The sequence below is a fragment of the Megalopta genalis genome, chromosome 1 (genome assembly GCF_051020955.1).
Source record: "Megalopta genalis isolate 19385.01 chromosome 1, iyMegGena1_principal, whole genome shotgun sequence".
Classification (NCBI taxonomy): Eukaryota; Metazoa; Arthropoda; class Insecta; order Hymenoptera; family Halictidae; genus Megalopta; species Megalopta genalis.
Window position 1 is genome coordinate 15,389,485 of NC_135013.1, and position 22,134 is coordinate 15,411,618.

The 22,134-nt window shown below is 40.6% G+C and overlaps 1 protein-coding gene and 1 long non-coding RNA gene across 3 annotated transcripts in view; one reads left to right on the forward strand and one right to left on the reverse strand.

The window, feature by feature from the left end:
* Window positions 1–959: 959 nt before the first annotated feature.
* LOC117222601 (ejaculatory bulb-specific protein 3) overlaps window positions 960–22,134 on the forward strand; it is a 31,600-nt gene continuing 10,425 nt past the window's right edge. Inside the window, exons 1-2 of the mRNA XM_033474378.2 lie at window positions 960–1,117; window positions 15,056–15,230. Coding sequence (XP_033330269.1) covers window positions 1,112–1,117; window positions 15,056–15,230 — 181 coding nt within the window. The 5' untranslated portion in view covers window positions 960–1,111. The remainder of the gene's footprint in view (window positions 1,118–15,055; window positions 15,231–22,134) is intronic.
* LOC143259539 (uncharacterized) lies at window positions 8,848–16,699 on the reverse strand. Of its 2 annotated transcripts, XR_013033542.1 has the most exons (5): window positions 16,545–16,699; window positions 14,957–15,496; window positions 14,522–14,755; window positions 14,200–14,438; window positions 8,848–8,862 (listed from the first exon to the last, which is right to left on the reverse strand). It is a non-coding gene; the product is annotated as an uncharacterized LOC143259539 (long non-coding RNA). The 2 variants fall into 2 exon arrangements; XR_013033541.1 differs by lacking the exon at window positions 8,848–8,862 and having other exon boundaries at window positions 13,726–14,438; window positions 16,545–16,695.

The following is a 22,134-nucleotide window of genomic DNA, read 5'->3' on the forward strand; positions in this document are numbered from 1 at the left end:
CGTAATTAATTTGATTACGGAGGCGAGCGACACTGTAATGTCTAACTAATTATTGCTCAATTAACGCTATAACTGCTAACGATGAGCGTGTGCCAATGAGCTGGGCAAGAGAACCGCGAACACTATTTCTGCAAACATTTTTTTTCGAAACAAACAACTATTTGTTCGAATAAATTCGTTCAACGTCCTTAGCACTTTGACTGCCAAGCCAACAACCTAAATAAATGTTATAAAGTAACATTATTTTATTCGTGCGAATTTGGTTAAAAATTGAAAAGTTAAGCTGTATCACATTAATTGCAAATTAATTTTCCTACCTGAGGAAATAATTCCGTCACCCACGTATAAGTGATTAACTCCATAGGTTCGAAGTGAAATCAATTTCATAAGTAATCTCTGAACGCTGTCAAAACTGCTTGCATAAATCGAATATTTCCAAAAAGAGTCTGAACAAATATTAAAGATCAATGATCCAGTAAAAAGATCGACAGGTCTTAAACGAAAATAAGAACAGCACATTTGTTGTTCCCTTGCAATACCCGAGAACTTCCACGATCAAAGATGACACTATCGCGAGTATCTAAGACACACCTCCCTCTAAAGAGTGCTAACACTGATTCTTAAAATCCAATTCCTAAAAAGTCTGAACAAACATCAGAGATTAGCCCCGCTCGCCAAAAAGAGCTAGACTAGCGATCGTCGTCGCCGAGGATCGAAGACGAACGGGCAGCGATCGATCATGCAGCGAGGCCCGTCGTCGCAGATCCGTTTCTGCTGGAAAAAAAAGGGGAGAAACAAGTTTGTTAACAGTCGCACATATCATCGCGATTCTCGGAAGCCGAGGAGACACTGCGTTTACCTTTCGTTCTGCGGCGTGCCCCTACCTTCTCCGTTTCCGACGTCGAACGGGGAGAACAGAGCACGGGAGAGCAACTATGAGAGAGTGAAAGAGAGGACAGATGGAACGGACAGGTGCGAGAAAGAGAAGCGGATCACCGGTCCGACGAATTCGGAGGCTGGGCAAACGGCCGGGTATAAAACAGTTGATCGCCGACGAAGCCAGCATCAGTCACGCTTAACTTCGCTTTCCTGCTCGACACAAGCTGCCAACATGAAGGTAAGCGCCACTTTTTCCTCGCCCACTCTCTTCCTCCCTTGCCTCCCTTTCTCCCTTTCTCTCTCTCTCTCTCTCTCTCTCTCTCTCTCTCTCTCTCTCTCTCTCTCTCTCTCTTGATTCGACCTGTCCACCACCGTTCACCGTTTTTCCCCCTCGCGATTTTTTTCCACGACTTTTCCTCATTTCGCTGACCCGACCAAAACTTCAGCTCTGCTCGATCGTGTTTTTGCTGTCTCTTTCCCGAGCCCTGGGTGAACAGTGTTGCATCCGAAAGTTACGGTCGCCAATGTGATTTTAGTTCGATTCGGTTCAAGGCAGTGATTTTTAGTAAGAGCTTCTTCGATCTTGGAAAGATAAGGAATTGAGGAGATTTAGCGATTATTACAACGCGATTGTGTCTGATTGGTAGACTACGCGGTTCTTCGTGCAAAATAAAAATATCGTGCATCGGTTGCAACAAGCAGGAATTGGACAGACATATATACCCGTCTTGGATAATTTGAATGGATTAGAAATAAAAGTAATATAATTATTAAATTCTTCTAACAGTGTCACTGTTTCGAGTTCCATCTACTCATTTCAATTCGATTCAGTTTCACTAACAGACTAAGGAACTGAGGAACTTTGGAATAATTGCTACTTGGCTGTGTCTGATCAGGTCTTTTAATGAACATCTCTCCGTTCTAGTTTCCCCGAAAGACGTGGAATTAAGGAGGTTTGCCAACGATTACTCGGGTGTGCCTGATGAGATCTAGGTGAACGATGTTATAACCTTCGTTCGCTCTTCATCTTTCTAACTTAATTTGTTCTCTAGTGTTCAACTAAGAGAACGGACAAAAGACACACAAAGACAGTCGGTCGTACAAAGGACATACAAGTGACTTTGTGAATTCCTTCTTCGAGAATGAAGAAGGTTCGATCATTTCGAGGCATTTGTTTTTCGTTAGTTATCATAATTTTGTTCTCCTTCAACGATCGACGTACATACATATATTTCTATAATTGGGCTTGGTTGAGAAAGGGTTAAAAACTATTCATTCGGTATCAGTGAAAACTGAGGCAAACCGATGGCCGACGAGGATTAATTTTATAGTGATCTAGTTCATCCAAAGGCCGTGGAACTACAGAACTTTGGTAATTGCTACTTGTGTTAAACAGAGTTCAGTGAAGCAGTGCGAAGCCGAAGACAAATTCCGTATTGCCCATTAAATGTTCTGAAAAAATGTTACGATCCAAGTTTCCTACTGCAGCCAAAAATCATCTTGGAGCTGCGTTTGCATCTAAATGACGAGTTAACTCGTCTCTCCCGTTGAATCGGTTAATTCTGGAGGGCTGCGCGTCGAGGCTCCGCGAATTTTCCGGGGGTGGAAACTGTGGAAAGGTTTCGGCCCGTCGCAACTAGGACGTGTTTCGAATCGAAGCGAGCTTGTTTCCTTGAATTAGACGTAACCGTAGCGTGTTCGAGGGAACAGGCTCCGACACGGCGCAGCCCGATCTTCTCTCAGGCCGCGATAACTCGAGTAGTCGCACGCGTTCAAACTTAATGAGCCGCGAAAGACGTTCAGCCTCCTTATGGTTACACCGTTAAATGGTCTCGCGGGGCGTTAATCGTCGACGACGGTCCACGCTGATGCTCGAATTAGAGCGTCACGCGCGTCTTCGCGTCCTGATGTCGCATTAGATCCACGTTTTTGCGAATTACTGCCTAAAAGCGGATCGATCTGGCCTAGCGAAAATCGTATGGAAAATCTTCTCCATGTTGCGGGTCGGTTGCTTTTGCACCCTTTGCGTTCGGATGTCCTCGCTTGGTGATCAAGGTTGCCCGTAATTATGGCACTTTCGAATCAACAATTTTTGTCTCATGAAATCTGCCCCGATGCAATTTATGCCAAATGATATTTAAATAGAGTGATTATTTCCCCAGCTTACGTCATTTTATAGTTTATCAAAAGCGTTATTTATCGCTTCGCGAATACATATGTATGCGACGTCGCGATCTCGCAGTTTGTATTATTTTTATGCATTTATCATCTTGCAGTTCGACGTCTTTCACAGTTACTTTGAATATCACTTCTTTGTCGTGGATAAATTCCTGCACGTGGAAGAGAATTTATATTCATTATACTATGCCTGCATCGATTGTAATGGCCAGACTGCGGATCTTTGTGCGAAATATAAAATTTCCGCATCGATTGCAAGACAGACGAGTCAGACGTAATTTTCTTTCTTTCTTTAATAATGTTAATATGTTGAGATTGGTATACCAACATTCTTCACTTCCGTCCATTCTATTTTTCCCGTAAACGAATAAAATCCGCAATCTATTAATGACAAAATATCGTCGATTTACGAGAAGCGAATAACATTTATGTTAAACGAATTCGAAACGCTCGCAATGAATCAGACGCGATATTATAGTGCAAGGGATTGTATGCTAGTCAGTCGCTAAGGTATTTGCACAGAAGATAACATTTAGCAGTAGATTATACGAAGATAAGTTCAGAAGCTATTCAGAATTTTGCTTATTTTTCGATCGATCGATCGTAGTGAAAAGTGCATGGGATTCGACGCAAGCATAAGTTGCGTGAAGCACCGCGAGAAACGCAAGAACCTCGCTCGAAGGGACGTCCGCGGAAATCTTCGCTGTGCCCGCACGTGTGTTTGCCGTATTTAAATGAAATTAACTTGGAACACTGCGAGAGCCTTTTTCCGCCGCGATAGGTTTCATTTCGCCGAGCGTTCCGCGTCACCGAGCCCGCCCGCGCTTTTCCGCGGCCGAATTCTGGCCTGCTGTTTACTTTGTTCTTCGTGAAGTTTGCCGAACCGTTGACGCATGAAGGTTTCCATTTCACGGTTCGGATTTGCGCGCCGGAAAAAAAGGATCATGTTGACGTTCGCCGGGATCGGAACGTTCCGAATTTCTGGATCTGTTTTCCATCTATGCGATTTTTCACCGCGACGACGACGTCGACGCCGGCCGAAGGTTATTAATTATTCAACGGGAGCCGATTTTATCCCGAATGAAAATCAATTTGCCGGGAGAGCCCGGCGACGTTCCCGCCGTGAAAAACAGGTTCTCCTGTGTTTCCATTTGTTGAGGGAAAGGTTCTCTCCCTATCGCCCACCCCGCCCGTCGTGATAATTTTAATGGACAGTATGACAGTCAGCGCGTTAATGAGGACAGCCTTTAGCTTTCAGTCGGCCGCGATATTTCAGGGGAATCCGGCTCGAATTCGCCGCTTTAAAATGGATTCTAAGTGCCGCGATGAATAATATCCTCGAATATCTGCTCGCGGAAACAGGTTGTTACTTGGAAATTATATATTTTAATAATTCCTGTGAAACAGAGAGTCCGCAGTTTTTAATATCCGAACCGTCGGCTCGAGTTTCCGAACGTTGGTTTCCAATGTGATTATCCTGGTTGCTCATATAACGAGAATCAAATTTTCTTTCTCGTCGCCGTTTTCCGAGAAATGTTCCGAAGAATTCCGACGTTGCGGAGATAACGCGAGCGTAAAGATGGAGGACCGGCATTCGGCTCGAAATGATTCGTTACGCTATTAAACACGCGTTAAAACGTGTCATAAGCGCAATCTGGCCGATGAATATATTTTTCTCGTTTGCGGGGCTTCGACAAGATGGCGGACGCGGTAAATTCGCAACCGTACGCAAAGATCGATAGTTCGTTTTCTTACAGAGTAGCTTTTTTATATTTTTCTCATAAAGAATCGTTTTTACGTTTCAGTTCGCCCCTAATATTAGTATTTATTAAACACTCAACCAGATATCTGTAAAAATGGCGAATTTTGATTCTAATTTGTAACTGTGTTTAAAGCAATGTAGCCACTGCCTTTTTGCATTTATTTTTCTGTAGTGACGTTTTGAAAGAGAAACGTTGTGTTGATATAAAACGAATCGAGAAATTTCGGAAAGTTAAAAATCACGCCGCAGTATAAATCCAGGTCGCTTCGACTGCTTGTTTAATTTCTTCTCCTTTTAATTACAAGTTTCAAGTCAGCGAAAAAGTATTTAACGAACGGGCCAATGATTAAACGAATGATTACGCGGAGTAAAAACGACAAAGAAAACCATTTCGGCAGCCGAGCGTTCTTGTTTCCAGCGTGCCCGACAGAAAACAGTTAATTGATTCCGAAACTAACGAAAACAATTATCGTATAGGAGCCGAACAAAACACCACTCGACGGGGCGTTGAGTAAAATGCATGATAAAAGGAGCAATGTGACAACCGCAAAATGGTCCGCGGGGTGTTCTATATGGGATTGAAACGTATCCAAATTACAAAATATTACAAAGTAGGCTACAATTTTGAAATCGTTTCCTCTCGCGAAAACGAAGCCACGGAATGGTTTATATTTGTTATTCGGCGTTTCAGGTGAGTCGCGTCATCCACGCCGTGTAAAACCGGTTACCGAACACTCGCTGTTGTTGTTTTATTCCGTGACATTGTTGACTTTATTCCTCGACCGTAGTAGAAATGTCAAATTTTGGTTTTTGATATTTATTTTGAACTACAGAATTCTACCACTTTTTCATTTCAGCTGCTTTTTGCTTAATTTCTTCTTTATTTTATATCCGTATGTGTGTGTGTCCGGAATATTTAGGCATTTAAAATAGTCAAAGTTCCCAAGCTTGAAAAATGTAAACAAATTATATACATAATCAAATTCTTATGATCAAATTCTATGTAAAAGCAACAGTCCGGGTTTTCCATTAAAATTGTCAATTAACCAGAATGCAATTTCAATGAACCAGTGTTTGTTAATTAAATTAAAAACCGCCAGTTCATTTATAGTCGGTTGCAAAATTTTAATTTTACCAAAATGGGGCGGCATGAATCAGTAATGATGCCCTTCTCAGAAATGTTTCGCTCATTTTCCGCATGAAGAATCAAGAAACCATCCCAAACAAACGCATCATACAAATGTATACTGTTTCCATTCGCTTTTCCCTTTAAAAATTAGCAAAATTATACCTTAGCTGCAAAAACTGGGAAAATTATACCCGAGCAAAAATCAATGAAACGTTCGTCCAAGACTTTTGCAAATTCTGCCTAAAAATCAAAGTAACTTAACTAACGAAGACAAAATTGATCATAGTGGACGGTATTTCGATTAGACTGTATTCTAGAAACTTCGTTAATTCGTTCAATCGATTGCGTGAAAATCAAAAATTTGCAGAAATTAGCGTCTTCCACATATTGTGTCCGACGCTGTTAATTTCGCTTGACATGTTAATGGCGCGATCGCGCGATCGGAGCGTTCGCGCGACAGGCCCTCGGAGGACCGGAGAGGTGGGAGAACCGTCGAACAGGTGAAATTTATTCGCGAGAGTGAAAGGAAGGCGTTAGGAGAATGATTCGCCGATGGGAACGGCGACGATTGCATCACGGGACATTTCTCGCTTGTGTACGTGCGCCGCATACGGCCGCGTTGACATCGATTCTGTAATTATCGGCGTTACGGTCTTTTAAAGAGTCTCGTGTAATCGGCGAGCATTCGCAATCAGCCTCGGGATCATTAGTTCCGCGGAAATTATCCTCGCGAGGGGCTCAGACCGGCGCCAAGCCGATCGATCTCGCTTCTTTCGCACGGCTCCGATCTTTCGGGATCGGTATGATCGATGAGGCCTGGTCTCCGACAAAAAGAAACAAAACCGTGACGCGGATAATATCGCAATCACTTTCTCCTCAGCCGTGGGGACAAGAATGTGGGGCAATACTCTTCGCGATATTATTGTAACCGGTGCACTCTGTGTGCGGACATATCGATTTTCAACAGTTCCCGTTGATCGGATAGCTGTGAAAAGACTTTTGTCTTGTTCTACGAGCGAAAATACCGTGAAAAGAAGGAATATGATTTTTTTGTAGATCGTTTTGTCGAGGAAAGATTTGAGTTTGAAGACTCGAAGGAGTTGGAGAACTGATCAGTCTGAGCATGAGCTGCTGATTCTACTTATGGTACATACTGCCTCGTGCATATTCGATCGACAGGGTGTCCCAAAAATGTCTCGCAATCTGAATGTGGCGGCTTTCTCAGGTCATTCGAAGCAATTTTTTCCTTTACAGAAATTTTCTCCGGGGCACCGTTAACGAGTTATTAACGAAAAACAGTGACCAATGAGAGACGAGCTCGGCTGGCGCGAGGCGACCGAGCCAACGGCGCCAGCGGTCGAGGCGATCGAATCCCAGCTCAGCTGGCGCGAGGCGGCCGAGCCAACGGCGCCAGCGGTCGAGGCGGTCGAATCCCAGCTCAGCTGGCGCGAGACAACCGAGCCAATGAGCAGAACTGGGCTTCGTGTGCTGGTTGACTGGGCCGTCTCGCGTCAGCCGTACTTGATTTTTATTAGTCGCTGTTTTTCCTTAATAACTCGTTAACGGTGCCTCGGAGAAAATTTTTATAAAGGAAGAAGCTGCTTCAAATGATCCGAGGAACCCGCCATTTCCGGATTGCGAGACATTTTTGGGGCACCCTGTATTTTCGATCTTGATTTTTCGGTAATTGGAGTCTCGGATGAAAAAATTGTGTTCTTCCCTTTTGGTCTAGGGAATAATCTTTGTTTGATTCTGATATTCATTCGGTAACACTGCGCAAAATATGTGAAAAAGGTTTGTGAAATTGTGGAAAAATTTTTGTCGATTACACTTGTATTGTTAATTTCCGTTCGAATCTTTTTCAGTTGACAATTTCACGTAACATCGAATTAGCAGCCGTGTTTGTTGAAATTTCGCTCGTAAAAGAAATATTGCATTATGTTAGCAGATGATTTTATAAACCATTATAAAAACCATAAATATATCTGAAGTAACATGTGCACAATAATTACAGGTTAAATAAGAATCGTCCAGACGTCGTAATATATTTATAAATAATTTTATAGAAACCGTTTAACAACTCTCAGCCGGCGCCGTAGCCTACAAAGCGGCGAATGAAACAAGCCATTACCGTTGTTATACGTAATCTGACTTGATTGAGTACAAACACAAAGCCCGGAGGAAGTAATTACGAGCAATGAAAGGTTAAGAAAGTGAATTAAAAATGGAACAACGAGAATTGCGCGGGGTGGGGGGGGGGGGGGTGGAGCAGAAGAGAGGAGCGGAGAAAAACGACGGATGGAAGAAAAAGGGAGAGACATAATCAACAGAAACGGTTGAGCATGGAACGACGTAAAGTAACATTAGAACAGATGGAGCTCTGGGAACGCGGCAATGAAGTAAAGACTTTAACGAAGTTTGATACGGACTTTATTTTCTTCTACGTCTAGGCGAAATCGTCAATTAAGGTAATAAGTAGTCCGCGGGATGCAAATGCAGAATCTTTATGGACTAATTTGCAGAAAGTCGATGCAAACAGGAATTTGTTTTCTTTAATCGGTGTTATCAAACTTTTAACGAGAGAATTTTTCAACGACGCTGCCGAGAACGTTCTCGTACTTCCACGTCATTGATGATGCAACTCGTTGGTAGACACCTTAAATCCTTGGTGTCGCAAGGACACCGTGCGTCATCTAATAAGATGGGTCCAGGTGCGAAAGATATCTATCCAGCTTTCCCATCCTGCTCAGCCTTGGGTCACTTAATACTTAAATACCTAACGACTATCATTCAGTTGTCTTTTGTTGGGAAATCCTTGGTAACCATGCATTTCGAAATCTTTGAATGGCGACAGCTACTCAGTAACAACATGTTACTCAAGCAACGGAATCTTATCTTCTCGTCGGCACTGATTCTTTATTGAAAGTAAATATTTCATAAATATTAGATCATATCGTATGTAATGTTGGATTTCTTATCAGTCGCATATTGATTGTTCAATTCCACGTTTAAGCAGCGAAATAAATTATGTATTAAAGACTTAAATAATGGAGCGAGTGAACAATATATACTTCTGTTACGTACATATTCAATTTATATGTTTGCAACTTCTGGATGAGACGTACAATCCTGATGTCGTCAAAATGTCGATATACGTCTTCAATGGGTTAAAAGTTACATTTGATATGTTTGTTGTAAAAAAAACAAGTTCTCGAACTAACGACTGCTTCCCTTAACACTAAACCTATCGAGGCCTAAAAGTAACTACCGATCAAAAGACTTCATTTATTCAGGCCTTTCGCCATTTATATTTCTATTCGAGCCCTGCACCTCGTTTTTATAATTGTTAACAATCGACAATTATAAAAATGAGCCGTGAGGCTCGAATAATTGTATCTCCTCCTCCCAAATTGTCCATTTTCGTTCGTAAGTTGAGAGAAAATTGGGGACTATTTACTGTATCATGAAAATTCAAACGTTCTCCGTGAAACAAAATTAACCCCTTGGCCTACACGATATCTGCCAATTGCGCGAGCTATAGTAAACAAGAAAATCGGTCGCGCGCCGTGCCATTCAACTGTTCAGCCGTGTACCTGAACTGGCGCAAAATGTGTACCTTTCATGACGTATATATTTCAGTGCAACGAAAGGAATTGCGAAATAATAAACAATGTTTAGGTACAAATAGTAATTTTAAGACGTCTAGGGTGCAATCATAATCAATTGATCAGTTGACAAAAATAATTTATTTTTGCACAAATTTGCACAAATTCTTTATCACGAGTCTGACTCGTGGCTTTCGTTTATGGCACAAATTCTTTACCACGAGTCAGACTCGTGGTTTTCGCTTATGGCACAAATTTTTCACCACGAGTCAGACTCGTGGTTATAGGCCAAAGGGTTAAATCGGACAATTATACCGAGTGTTAAACGTTTCGACGTTTCATGTAACACGATTTGATAATTTTGCTAATGAAATTGGAACTAGCAATTTCCCCATTAAACATTGTTTGATTCCGGCAGATTAAAGTAGAAACAAATTTCACGAGACCGTTATGACCACTGGCTGCTCTCACCGCGTGAAAACAAGATCGTTAAATGTTCTACAACGTCGATGGAATAGTTCTAACTTCAGTCAACCGTCATCGCCACGACTGTGACTCAAAATCATTCCGCAACTAAACGGCCAAAGCAAAAGTTAGGCGAACCGGGACTGGGTAGTAGCAACATTCGGCTTTAATATCGCATAATCGACTACAGATTTTACGCGTTCCGAGCTAAAGGAAGAGAGAAAGAGGGAGCGAGAGAGAGAGAGAGAGAGAAACTCTGCGGAACAACATAATAAAGTCCGGTAACGTTTTAAGTTCGCTCTCGGCCCGTTAAAGCATTTAGTTAGCGGGGTCGGATCGCGTTTGTTTGGCCCCCATTTGCGCAAGTTGGCTCACAAAACCGTGAGTTTGCATAAAACGTCCGCGGGTCCGGTTATTACGGAAGCAGTTATGGGTTCTAAACGAGACAGGATTTTCTTGCGTGGGATCGCTTCAGCTCGGAATCGTTGGCGTCTAAGCCGGTCGCGCGTAAGGATTAGGTGTGTACGAACAGGATCGGGATTCGGGTTCAGCGATGGTTGTCTCGTAAGTCTCGATTTCGGTCTTAGGTATTTGCTACGAGAAAGTGAGAGAGAGAGAGAGAAAGAGAGAGAGAGAGAGGGAGAGAGAGAGAGAGAGAGAGAGTGGATCAAAAGGGTTCGTTACGGGTCCGCAGCGCCGCGAAGCAAATTTACATTAGCCCCGGATTAAAGGAGGTCTAAATCTGGATCGAATCCCGGTTAGATCGGTGGAATATTAAATTTCGATATTATCAGCCAGCGAAAAGAGGGGAGACAGGCAGAGGTAGAGCGAGGAGGCAAGAGCCTCTTCGTTGCAGGGCTCTATCAGTCCCGAGAGCCACTTAACTCGGAATCGCGTTACTAATTGCGTCCTATTAACTGTCCACAATCAGATTCACGATCTTCTATTCTGTTACACGCTACTCGACCTTCCCACTCGACTGACCCGACTTATCCCCGATGGGAACGGTCATTGAATCGATTCGATGCGGAAATTACGCGTGATCGATCCTCCTCGAACGATCCTAGATCGAGAATTTTCTCGTGGCCCATAAGAAACCAAGTGTTATACCTCGAAGTGGACGCGTTTTTAGCCATCAGAGACAACGCGCGGGTCACTTTCCAACCACTTTGACACGTTCACCATCTTCGTCTCACACGCGCGACGTTCATGATCTTCTAGTTCAGACGTCGACAATCTCATTTGGCTGCGGGTCAAAACCAAACGAAACGTGACTATTAAATTAAGAAGTTTCGGTACAGTGGTTTCTTTTTTCGTTTTAAAACAGTATTTTAGTGAATAATATAAAATAAATTTTACTGAGGAAATAATTACGATATGCTTTTAAACTTTAAAGAAAAGAAATCAAAAATTATAAATATAATTATTATAAAAGTGAGAATAATTGTCGAATTATCAAATGGGTCATTTGGTGACCCACGGATCATAGGATGCCGACGCTTGTTCCTAATTTATATATAAACATTAATGTCTTCCAAATCGGAATGATTCTTCCAAATTTGAATCTTCTGTTGTCAAAGCTTAGGAACGAAAGTGACTTAAGACGCAGAAGAAACAAATATTGTGTCGTTTTATTAGGGACGTAGCTGTGAAAGAAATCATAGAGCAAAGGGTTGATGGAACAAAGATTTAGATTACGAGGAGTTCAGAATTACGATATTAATTACACTTTCAATGGATTTGCATTTTTCTTGCATTTCGCAGATCGTAAGCTCTGATATACTCGAACCATCAGCAGCGTAACATCAAAGTACGGCAGATCTTTGATTATCCGGGCTTCTGAATAAGTAATTAATTATAGATATAGCTCGTCTGGATAGATATGTAACTCCTGAACAGCTTATTGGATGTAGCTTGGATATAGCTCGAATTGATATCAAATCAAAATAGCTCAATCTAAGCTTAAATCTAGCAGTGTAATCAAGCCAATGTTCTATTATCCGAACGCTCGTGTTTACTTCATCGGTTAGGGCAAAGTTCCAAATTTGTCAACGGCACCGTCAGCGTTAAAAGAATGCAACACTGTCGATATGTTCGCAAAGCAATTTCTCATAGAAAAATATTGGACGATTGGAAAAACTCGTGATCGATTACAATAGATATCACTGAACTATTTATTTACGAGCGTATAGTTATTTCATTGCGCAAACTTCATAGTTATTTCATTGTTATTTCTACTGTTATTGTACAGTTTCCATGTTGTAAAACAATTTGGTGAGATCCATCGAAATCGCGAACGAACATTTCCGACACAGTTCCACACGATATCTAGAATAGAAGATGGATGAATTCGCGATTTGACACGAGGGTCGAAAATTGACCAGTCTAGGGTCAACGCAGACCCAACTGTTGGCGACTGCATACTATACACCCTCTCTGGTCAAGCCGGAACAAAGAGGTGGATTTGCAGCGAACAGCTCCGGGATATCGGTGCTCGGAGCTACGTAAGAACCAGGGCCAGCTGGAAAGAATAATTTAGCGGCGGCAAGGTTGTCGGTTGCAGCGGAAACGTCCTTTATTCGGTCGAAAAATTATTCGCGCCGGGAAAATCGAGAAGAAAGACACGCTCGATGGATTCCCGTGTATTGAAACAGGGTCGGCCCGGCTTGGGAACCGGTTCTCGGGCTTTCGAAAAATATGCTGCACGGGCGAGAGAATGAAAGCGGTTTCGGGCCGACGAGGGTGTGAGGAGGGAGAGAGAGAAAGAGAGAGAGCGAGCGAGAGAGCGAGAGCGAGAGAGAGAGAGAGAGAGAGAGAGAGAGAGAGAGGGAGAGAGAATGCGCGTCAGGTTCGCCTGGTGGGAAATTCACCGCGTTGTTTCTGGCCCCCTCTTTCACCGACCTCGTGGCTCGTACACGCGTTCCACGGTTGTTATCGATAGCGCATTTTGTAAACTGGTTGTGTTAATAACATTTATAGTTCCGCCGGTGCTTGATCTATCGGATAGTTGCCGGGGCGACGTGTTGTTCGAACGGTTTCGAATCGCGTATATCCGACCAGAAGTGAACGTGAATGTTTTACCAGAGTTAATTCTATACGGGCCACGCTGTTCTGTTTGGATTACCAAGTGGGACCCTCTCCCCGCGAAAAACTTGATCCGTAAAATGGCCATTTAGCCATCCGAAAGACCGCCTTTCATGTGTTCTACCGCGACTGTTGCTGTTATGAAATATTTAAACGCGGCCGTATCCTGGGCATTGTAGATCGTTCTGTAGTTGGAAATTGAACAAATCGATTTCTCGATATTTTATCATATTATCGATTTATATTGCGAACTTTCGATGCGATTTTCACAGCTGTTTTTCTATGCAACGCAGCCAATAATCGTAGAATTGTATCATTTTCGTGGAACGGTTGTCGATTAAGAATTAGAAATGAAGAACTAGGAATACTCGAGTAACTAAGTTGTGCCGATTTGTATTCTTTCGATCCTCTTTTAGCGCTCAATTTTATGCATTTCGAGTACAGTAAATTCTTTCCAATTGTCCCCAAAGCTTGTAAACAAAGATAGACGATTTCGGAAGAGGAGATACGATTATTCGAAACTGGACTTCGTTTTCACAAACTTAGTGAAAATTTGACAAAATTTACTATTGTAGTCAAATTCAAAGAATTTAAGCCGTGTCAATATATTATCTGCGATCAACTTTATATTCGGCTTCTATTGGCTACAATTAATGCACGCAATTTTAATTGTACATACAAATTTGATGTCTATTAAGGATTATTAAAAAATTTAATGCAACAGGCGATGATCCTTAAACTCTTGAACTTTGGACATTTTCGTATGCTATAAACCCATCGACAGACATTCTCTGAGCCATAAATAATAGACTCAGAACGACTGTCGATGAATTCGTAGTATACGAAAATGTCCAAAATTCAGAAGTTTAAAGGATCATCGTTCGTATTTTTATGTATTTGCCTTGGCAAAAAGGGCGGGTGTTTCCACTAGTTTTCTTCCGGAAGCGAAACGATACGGGTCACTCGTAAGCACACAACGAGGGAATACCGTTGTTCCCATCGGCTCAAGAAAGGGCTCGTAGAATATTCAGACTGAGATCGTGAAATCGCGGCGAACACTTTCGGCTCTCGAAATTTCGCGAAGTAAAGGGAATTACCTCCCATGCGGCCATGAGAAGAGCTTCGAGCTCCATTATGCAGGAGCCGTTTGATCTCCAGGGCGAAGATATCGCAGCGGCTCTCGGGTCGCGTGACTTTTCGTATATCCTGTTGCACGCAGGAGCAACAGTCACGCGACCAGTCGTGTAAAAGCGTGGCTTTCCGTGCCCAAACATTCTCAACCACCATCTGCGGACCTTAGAAATTAAATGGGAAGCAAGCCTCGGCCAAGCTGCATCTGAAAGTAATAATTAATTAACTCTGTTTCATCCTGACAATTTAATTTTGAAGACGAAGTCAAAATTTCAGCTTCGAGCTTACTTCGGTTTTCGTAAAGATTACCAGGGGAGATCGGCCTGTTGTGTAGCGTGGCGTAGTTCGATTTTACCTTAGATACTTATTTTTCGAAATAAATTGAAAAATATCTTCTGGCGTGGTAACCTTTAAAGTGGCCTGCTCGCTTCGAACACGTTGAAATACTTACATCGTTGCTACACATTAATTTCATGCAAGAAAATATGATTCAACTTCTATGGTTGGAAAGTATAACATTTTCTATAAATTAAAATAATAAAATATCCTATAATATAAAATAATAATATATATATAATATAATAATAATAATATATAATAATAATATATAATAAAATAATATATATAATTTAAAATATTCTATAAAATAAAATAAATAAAATTTCTCGGAATTTGTCAGAAACAGCAAAAGAAAAATCCTGCACTCCCCCCGCCCCCTCGAACCTTAACTTTCCCAAAATTTCTTGCTTCTTGTTGTTAAATTTTGCTTGTTACATTTTTCATGTTTCTCAAACATATATTTCTGATTTGTCTTGTACACAGGTCGTGATTGTTTTGCTCGCCGTAGCTGTCTGCGTCTTGGCTGAAGAAAAATACACTACCAAGTACGACAACATCGATGTGGATCAGATCCTGAGGAGCGAACGTCTTCTGAACAACTATGTAAACTGTCTGCTGGAAAAGGGAAGCTGCACCCCCGACGGCAAGGAGCTTAAAAGTGAGTCGACGTTCGAGTATCATTTAAAACGGACACGTTACGGTCGCACGATGTTCTCTTTTTTGTCAATTACTGCCTCGGATCACTGGAAAACGTCTGAGAAACGTTCCTTTCGTCCACTTTCTGTCTTCCTTACATCTTTTCTGCCTTTCGTATACCATTTCAATGTCTCCTAATCCTCTTCCGAAATGGCGTAGCAAATTAACGTCATTATGTTCATTAAAATGGCCAAGCGACATTCGTAAGTAGACTGCGGATTTGTGCACCTTAGACAAAAATGAATCTATTACATTAAAAGAATTTAAATATATTGATGTTGGAATCTTCATTTTTTTTAGATTGTTAAAGAATGAATGAAATTTCTATTTGGCTCCTGTCTTTTGCAACTGATACAGGCGAGTTTTATTTTGCGTAAGAATTCATAATCTACTTATAAGCATAAAAGATAGACATCTCCATCTTTATTGAAATAGCCAATTAACATCCTTAAGTAGACCTCAGATTTGATACACTTATAATAAAAATGAATGAGTGATATTTAAAACAGTAAAAGGATCGCAGGAATTGAAGTGCGCCGATGTAGAATTTTTATCTTATTAAAATTGTTACAGTAAAAATGAAAATTTAGTTTCTGTTTCTCATAATTCATGCAGACCACTTTTGTTTTGCGTAATGATCCGCTGTCAATTCACAAGCATTTTTAAGAGAATAGCCGAGTACAGTAAATTCTCCTTAATTTTCCTTCAGCTTGTAAACGAAAATGAACAATTTGGGAAGAGGAGATACGATTATTCGAGCCTTGCACCTCGTTTTTATAATCGTTGACAATCGATAACTATAAAAAATGAGTCGCGAGGCTCGAATAATTGTATCTCCTCTTCCCAAATTGTCTATTCTTGTTCACAAGCTGAAGGAAAATTAAGGAGAATTTACTGTAATCTCACCATTTTTGCGCAAAGAATTGCGTTTAATACAGTCTAATAGCAAAAGCAGACTTCACAAAGTTAAACTCTAACATTGAATTAAAATTGTTTAATATAACAGCAGCATTCTGCAAGTTCTTGATATAGAAATTGAAGTAATGGAACCTTGAACCTGGAAATTGAATTCCAGTCTCTTAAATATAAAGTTGATATCGACGATTCGGTGATCTATTTAAACCTTATTTAATGCGAGTTAAAACAGCGATCTACCTAATTCCATTCTATATAAGCTGAGAGCAACTAACGTCTTAAATCTACAAAGTTCTAATAACAATTTTTGAACAGAGGGTTTGTTCCATTTTGCTATGATCATACGTATTCGTTTATATACCTCGTAACTTAAAATAGAGTGACTTTTTATTCGACTCTATTGTCGTTCCCATCTATCGCTTCTCGTGCGTTTCTGTTTTTTTATTTTTATTTTTAAGCACAGTTTAAGACGCGCGTTTATTGCACGGACAAGCCGCCGGATTTATGCTAGTAATTTTTCTTCCGTCCCGATTGAATCGGCGAGCACATTCGACTGCTGTATTTTTCGAGGCTCGTGATCGGTGATTGGCTGCAACGCTGCACCGAGTCGTCCGAGAAAACATATCACGCGACCTGACGTTGTTAACACATCCATCTTCTTTTTATCATCGTTATCGGGTCCGAAAGAACGCGGACCCGCGACCGTATGCATAACCATCGATACGTGCACGCGGCTCAGGCATAAAAACACCGGGAATACTAACGTACAAAGCATGGGTAACCGCGAGAAAAAACTGCGGTCAGCAATTAAAACATACTGGAACAAGCGATAACGTCTGTGGAAAATCGATCGACAAAGTGGAGGGAAGTTTTTAACGTTCGAATATATCTGTTTCAATATCTAGTATATCGAAATTCCAGGAAAATTTCATTATTTGTGCATCGAATATTAAGGTTATTTGTAGATTCGAAGAATTGAAGATTTTGAAAGACTGACAGATGAATTCGAAAGAATTTGAATGATTTTGAAGTATTGAAAATTCGTAGATTTAGAATTGCTTCATTGCTGTAGAGTTTAGTTCGATCGTACGAAAGTGAGAAATTTGAGCTGATTTTAGTTATAGCAGTTTTAACTTGTTCCATTACCTTCGACGCTAAAACGAAGAGATCTAATTTATATAAATTTAGTGCAGTTTTTATTACAGTAATTGCTTCAACAATGTGCTTTATTCGATCGTTTCCCATGGGAATGTCTCTCTCTCTCTCTCTCTCTCTCTCTCTCTCTCTCTCTTTATAACATTTAAAATTCTACAATGAGGAACGGGTCATTTGACCGTGGTAGGTTTAGCGTTAATATAATAGTAAACTTGTTAATTTTGTTGGATTGTATAGATTTATAGAGGTGCTAATTTTTATGAATTCAAAGCGAGTCAGTTCGCACCAGTGCTTCTACGAAAATGACACTTTAAATGCGCCTTCAGGCCAGAAAGGATGAAAACTTCGGAACTAGTGAATTCGAAGAGCCTCTCATCAGGAGTTCCAGGGCCAATCTTGCTTAATTTCCTTCCGATCTTTGTCTGTAAATAATTAAATTCATTTAAATGCTTAAGCAGCTCAAATGAATCTTGCCGTCTCGTTTCTATTAAGCTTTACTAGGGTAACTGGAACGTGGTAGAAATTTTCAAGATTTACCATTTCGAAAACACAGATTCCGAGACTACAGCAACAAAACTCTGCAAACAAAAAATTTTCCTTTCTCTAAACTTGCGAATCACCTACAAATGTAATTGTACATCTCTAACTTGTTTGTTCTTCGATCTCTTGGTCAATGAGGACAATTTTTCTCCCATTTTATGGTTCGCATAATTGTCTACAAAAATGGCAATGTTCATGAAGGTTTGCAGCCCACAGTCCAAATCAGAGTTACCACTTTGTTGTACACTTTCGAGAAATATTCTATTATTTATTCTTTTTGGATTATTATTAATAATTATTAATAATTCAGTATATATATATATATATATATATATATATATATATATTATTTATAATAATTCATCCCTACACACAATATTCGTTATTTTAAATTACAACACGTCCGCTTTTCTTTGTCCATTCGGAAAATGATCACGTAGGGTATTAGGATATCGATAATATTAGTTAATGCCGACAGATGTCGACATTTTTATCTTGATTTTATCACAAGGAACGCCTGAATCATTAAAGGAAAACTTCTTTTTCCTTCCTGTTCTCACAAAACTAGCTATAAGAAGGGCAATTCGCACAAGGATTCATAGCCCTTTTATTCTCTTTATTGGCCCCTATACTTTCCGAAAACTCAAAGAGCCCGGTACACCTAGAAACCAAATATAAGAATTCTAAAAAAAAAATTCAAGCCGAGAGTACAATAAAACAACTTACCCCTATCGTCGCACGGGGGTAGAAGCTCGTCGCCTGAATCTGGGTGCTGGAACCAGCAGGCAAATTTCCCGCAGTATTTTTCTATTCCACGGATCTCGGCTTTAATCTAGCCCCCTCTCCCGGGGGCGCAGCTTGTTTTATTGTACAGACTCCTAACGTTCCCCCGGCCTTGAGGGACCTCTAGCCTCGAGATCCAATAAGCAATGCTCTCTTCTTCCCTATTTCCCTTCTCGTCGTTTTGCTGCCGCCCCCGTCCGCAACCACCCTCCTCTTCTTCTTACTCCGAAACGATTCCTTTTCCTCTGTTCCGTTACGCGTTCTACCATGAACGCATCTACACTCCGCGACAAAAAGGATGGCACGCTTTGAAATTAAGTGATTTTTATTTATTTAACAGTATAACCAAGGCTTTACCTTTATAGAAACTTTCAAACAACTGCTACAAACATACGCGGATGAATTAGAATCGAATACCGCCACTCTAAAGAATTTTATTTGAAAAAAAACGAAGAATTTTTATGGAAATATAGTGCGACGAAATGATAGAGCATTTAATTAAAAATTATGTACGTGTAGCAATAAATCAACGAATGATACTTAATGCTTAATATTTTGCGGCTCCGCCTTGACATTCGACGACAATCATTATTAAGTTATTATCGTTATTATTATTTTCTTTGGCAAAGATTTATATAGTTTTCGAATAGATTTTTCTCTAATTGTTCCCAAGCTTGTATAAAAACAAATTCTTGGCTGTAATGTCAAACAAATGAAAATAATTCAATATTCAAATATGCTAGCTTTTTGTCGCAGAGTGTAGTATCTCTGCGAATCCCTTTCCCTTCATAGGAGGTCCCTTTTGAATCAGTGCTGGCCGATTTAAGCTCTGGTGCTTTAGGATACGCGGAACCCACACCCTTTCCACCCCCTCCCGGTAGTGTCGACGATACGGTTCTACCTGTATTAGCAATCTGCTCTATCTACTCGCCGGATATCGAATTAGGGGCACCCGGATCATGCGAGCGCGTAGAACGGATTCCCACGCAACTGTATACTCTATAGAATTCCGGATCAGCGTTACAAAGCATGGCAAGCCGATGCGTATCATCTGTTTCGCCTTGTCGAAATACTGGACTTAGTTGATATGATTCATAAGCGTTCGTAGTCGAAGAAACTGGAACAACAATTGTTTAACTCTATTAATGCCAATCGGGTACACCTTTGTCAGTTTATCATAAAATATCTGTGAGAATATTTTCTGCTCTGAAGATATAAAATCGCTCTGAACGTCCATTTCTTAGGGGGTTTCGAAATTACTTATTTAGCCGTCGATGCAAGGGCTAATGAGGGGAAATTTAGGGACGGTACTTCAGGATGATGCGGGACTAATGACAATCTCTAATAATTTATCGGAATTGAGAATTATGCGAATAATTTATTCGAATAAGTCACATAGAATAATTGATAATAATAGCAATAGTTTCTCGATTTTGACGGGAAAAAGCTTTCGTTGCACAGCGTACAGTAAAAAATAAAATATACAAAGTGTAAATAAAATGAATATTTAATAACAATATTAATGTAAAACAAATATTTTATAAAGTATAAAAGTAAGATATATATATAAAGAGTTGAAGGAATAAAGAAATAAATAAAATAATTTGTGACGAATAAAATATTCTACCAAAAAGAATTAATTCGGATAATTATCTTATACATAAGTATTTACTCGAAACAAAAAATTGGAATAATGCCCAACTCGGTGATAACCTAACGCTGTATCAGAAAACGTTTCATGCTCCACAGTTCACACGTTTCTCGCAAAAAAGGATCGCGATTTTTTCGTTCTTAATATTCGTTCGGTACACTTTCCTAAAAGAATGCAACTAATCTCGTATAAAGGGAGACCGTGGTTCCATTTTCTGATCCCGAAACCGTTCGTGAACGGTCAGTGGGAACCAGAGGGTGGTTAAGGGCGGAGGGTAGCGTTGTCGATGGAAAGTTTGCGGGCAGCCACGCTGTCAAACATTGGACGAGGGTCAAAGTCGACCTAGCCAGCCGAAAAAGAAGCCGGATCGCGAAACCGCAGCTTCCCGGACCGGTTCTTCGGCATCAGAGCATCGGAGCACAAACCCCTTCGACCTCGTTCGATCTCCATCCCCTGGGAATCGGCTGGTGTTCCGTAGGAACGCACGATCGAAAGACAAACGCTTTCTTCTTTCGCCTCGGGTTTCCCGAATCAAGAACGTTTACACGCACGGCTCTCTTGATAAACGAGCCATCGCCGCGAGAGGAATCGCGCGATCCCGATTGATTCACTGTTCGGGAAATTGGATAGTCTAGAAAAGCTACCGAAGCCTTCACACGAGATCCTAGAGGGGGGGGGGGGAGATTTTCGAGATGGTCACGGAGGTCGCAGATGCGACACTCTTTGACACTTTCACTATCGTGGCGTTTCGTGCAGTATTTCATCGCTGCGTTCACAGTTTTTGAAACTGCTGATTGAATTCGTGTAGCGTTGTAAAAGGGGATCGTAGAACGATGAAAAATCGACACGCGGCTTCGGCGTTCAAGTCTTTAACAACTGATGGTTGTTTTATACTGTTTTAAGCGGCAATTGTCAGGAAGTTTCATTCAGTGAGCTCTTTTTTAATCGCGATCAAACAGTTGATCGTTGAGCTATGGATTTCGAAGAATTTTTGTAACTTATAATTTCGTGGAAGACAGAATCGTAGGATAATAAAGTTGTACTCGTTTCAAAGCTTGCAGCTATTAATTTTACCTTCCAATGATCATTTTTAACTAAAATCGTTTTGCACGATGCAATAAGCGAAAAATTGAGGACACGATTTATTCGAAATCGATGCGAATTGTAACGTGTTTAGAAATTTTGAAAAAATGTTTTTCTCGAAGATTGAAGATTGAAGTGGCACCTGGACACATGATTTACGATGTTTTCAAATCATTTTAACGAACAAAACGGGGAACAAGTTCCAAGTTAGTAGTACATATTTCATTCCATATGCAATAAAGCGTTAATTGTAATTTCTTTTGTTGAGATATGCATACAAGTTAAGATCTACACCATCTTTCGAATTGAATGCTAATTATGATTATACTGCGATTTTTATGCACATTTACGACAACAGTAAGTAGATCGTATACAGAACGACGAAAACATTTAGACGATTGTAACTTATTAAGAAAAGCAATAAATATCGATGTAAGTAATTCCTGCATCTTGCAATTAATCAAGATAATTTTTATTTTGCATAAAGATCCGCGGTCTACATTGACTCAATTTATTTTTTAAAATATTAACGTCCAAATTTTCTGTAAAATAAATCTACCCTCGGCTTGAAAATACACAATATCGTCTGAAAATTAAGTTGACTATCCTCTGGACGTGGAACTAGTCAACACTAGAGGCAAAGACGTGACGGTGAGAAAGATGGCCACCGTTCCGTCTTGTTCCGAGCGAACATCGCGGCGTGGTTATCGCGAGCGCTCGTCCGCGGGATATCTTAATT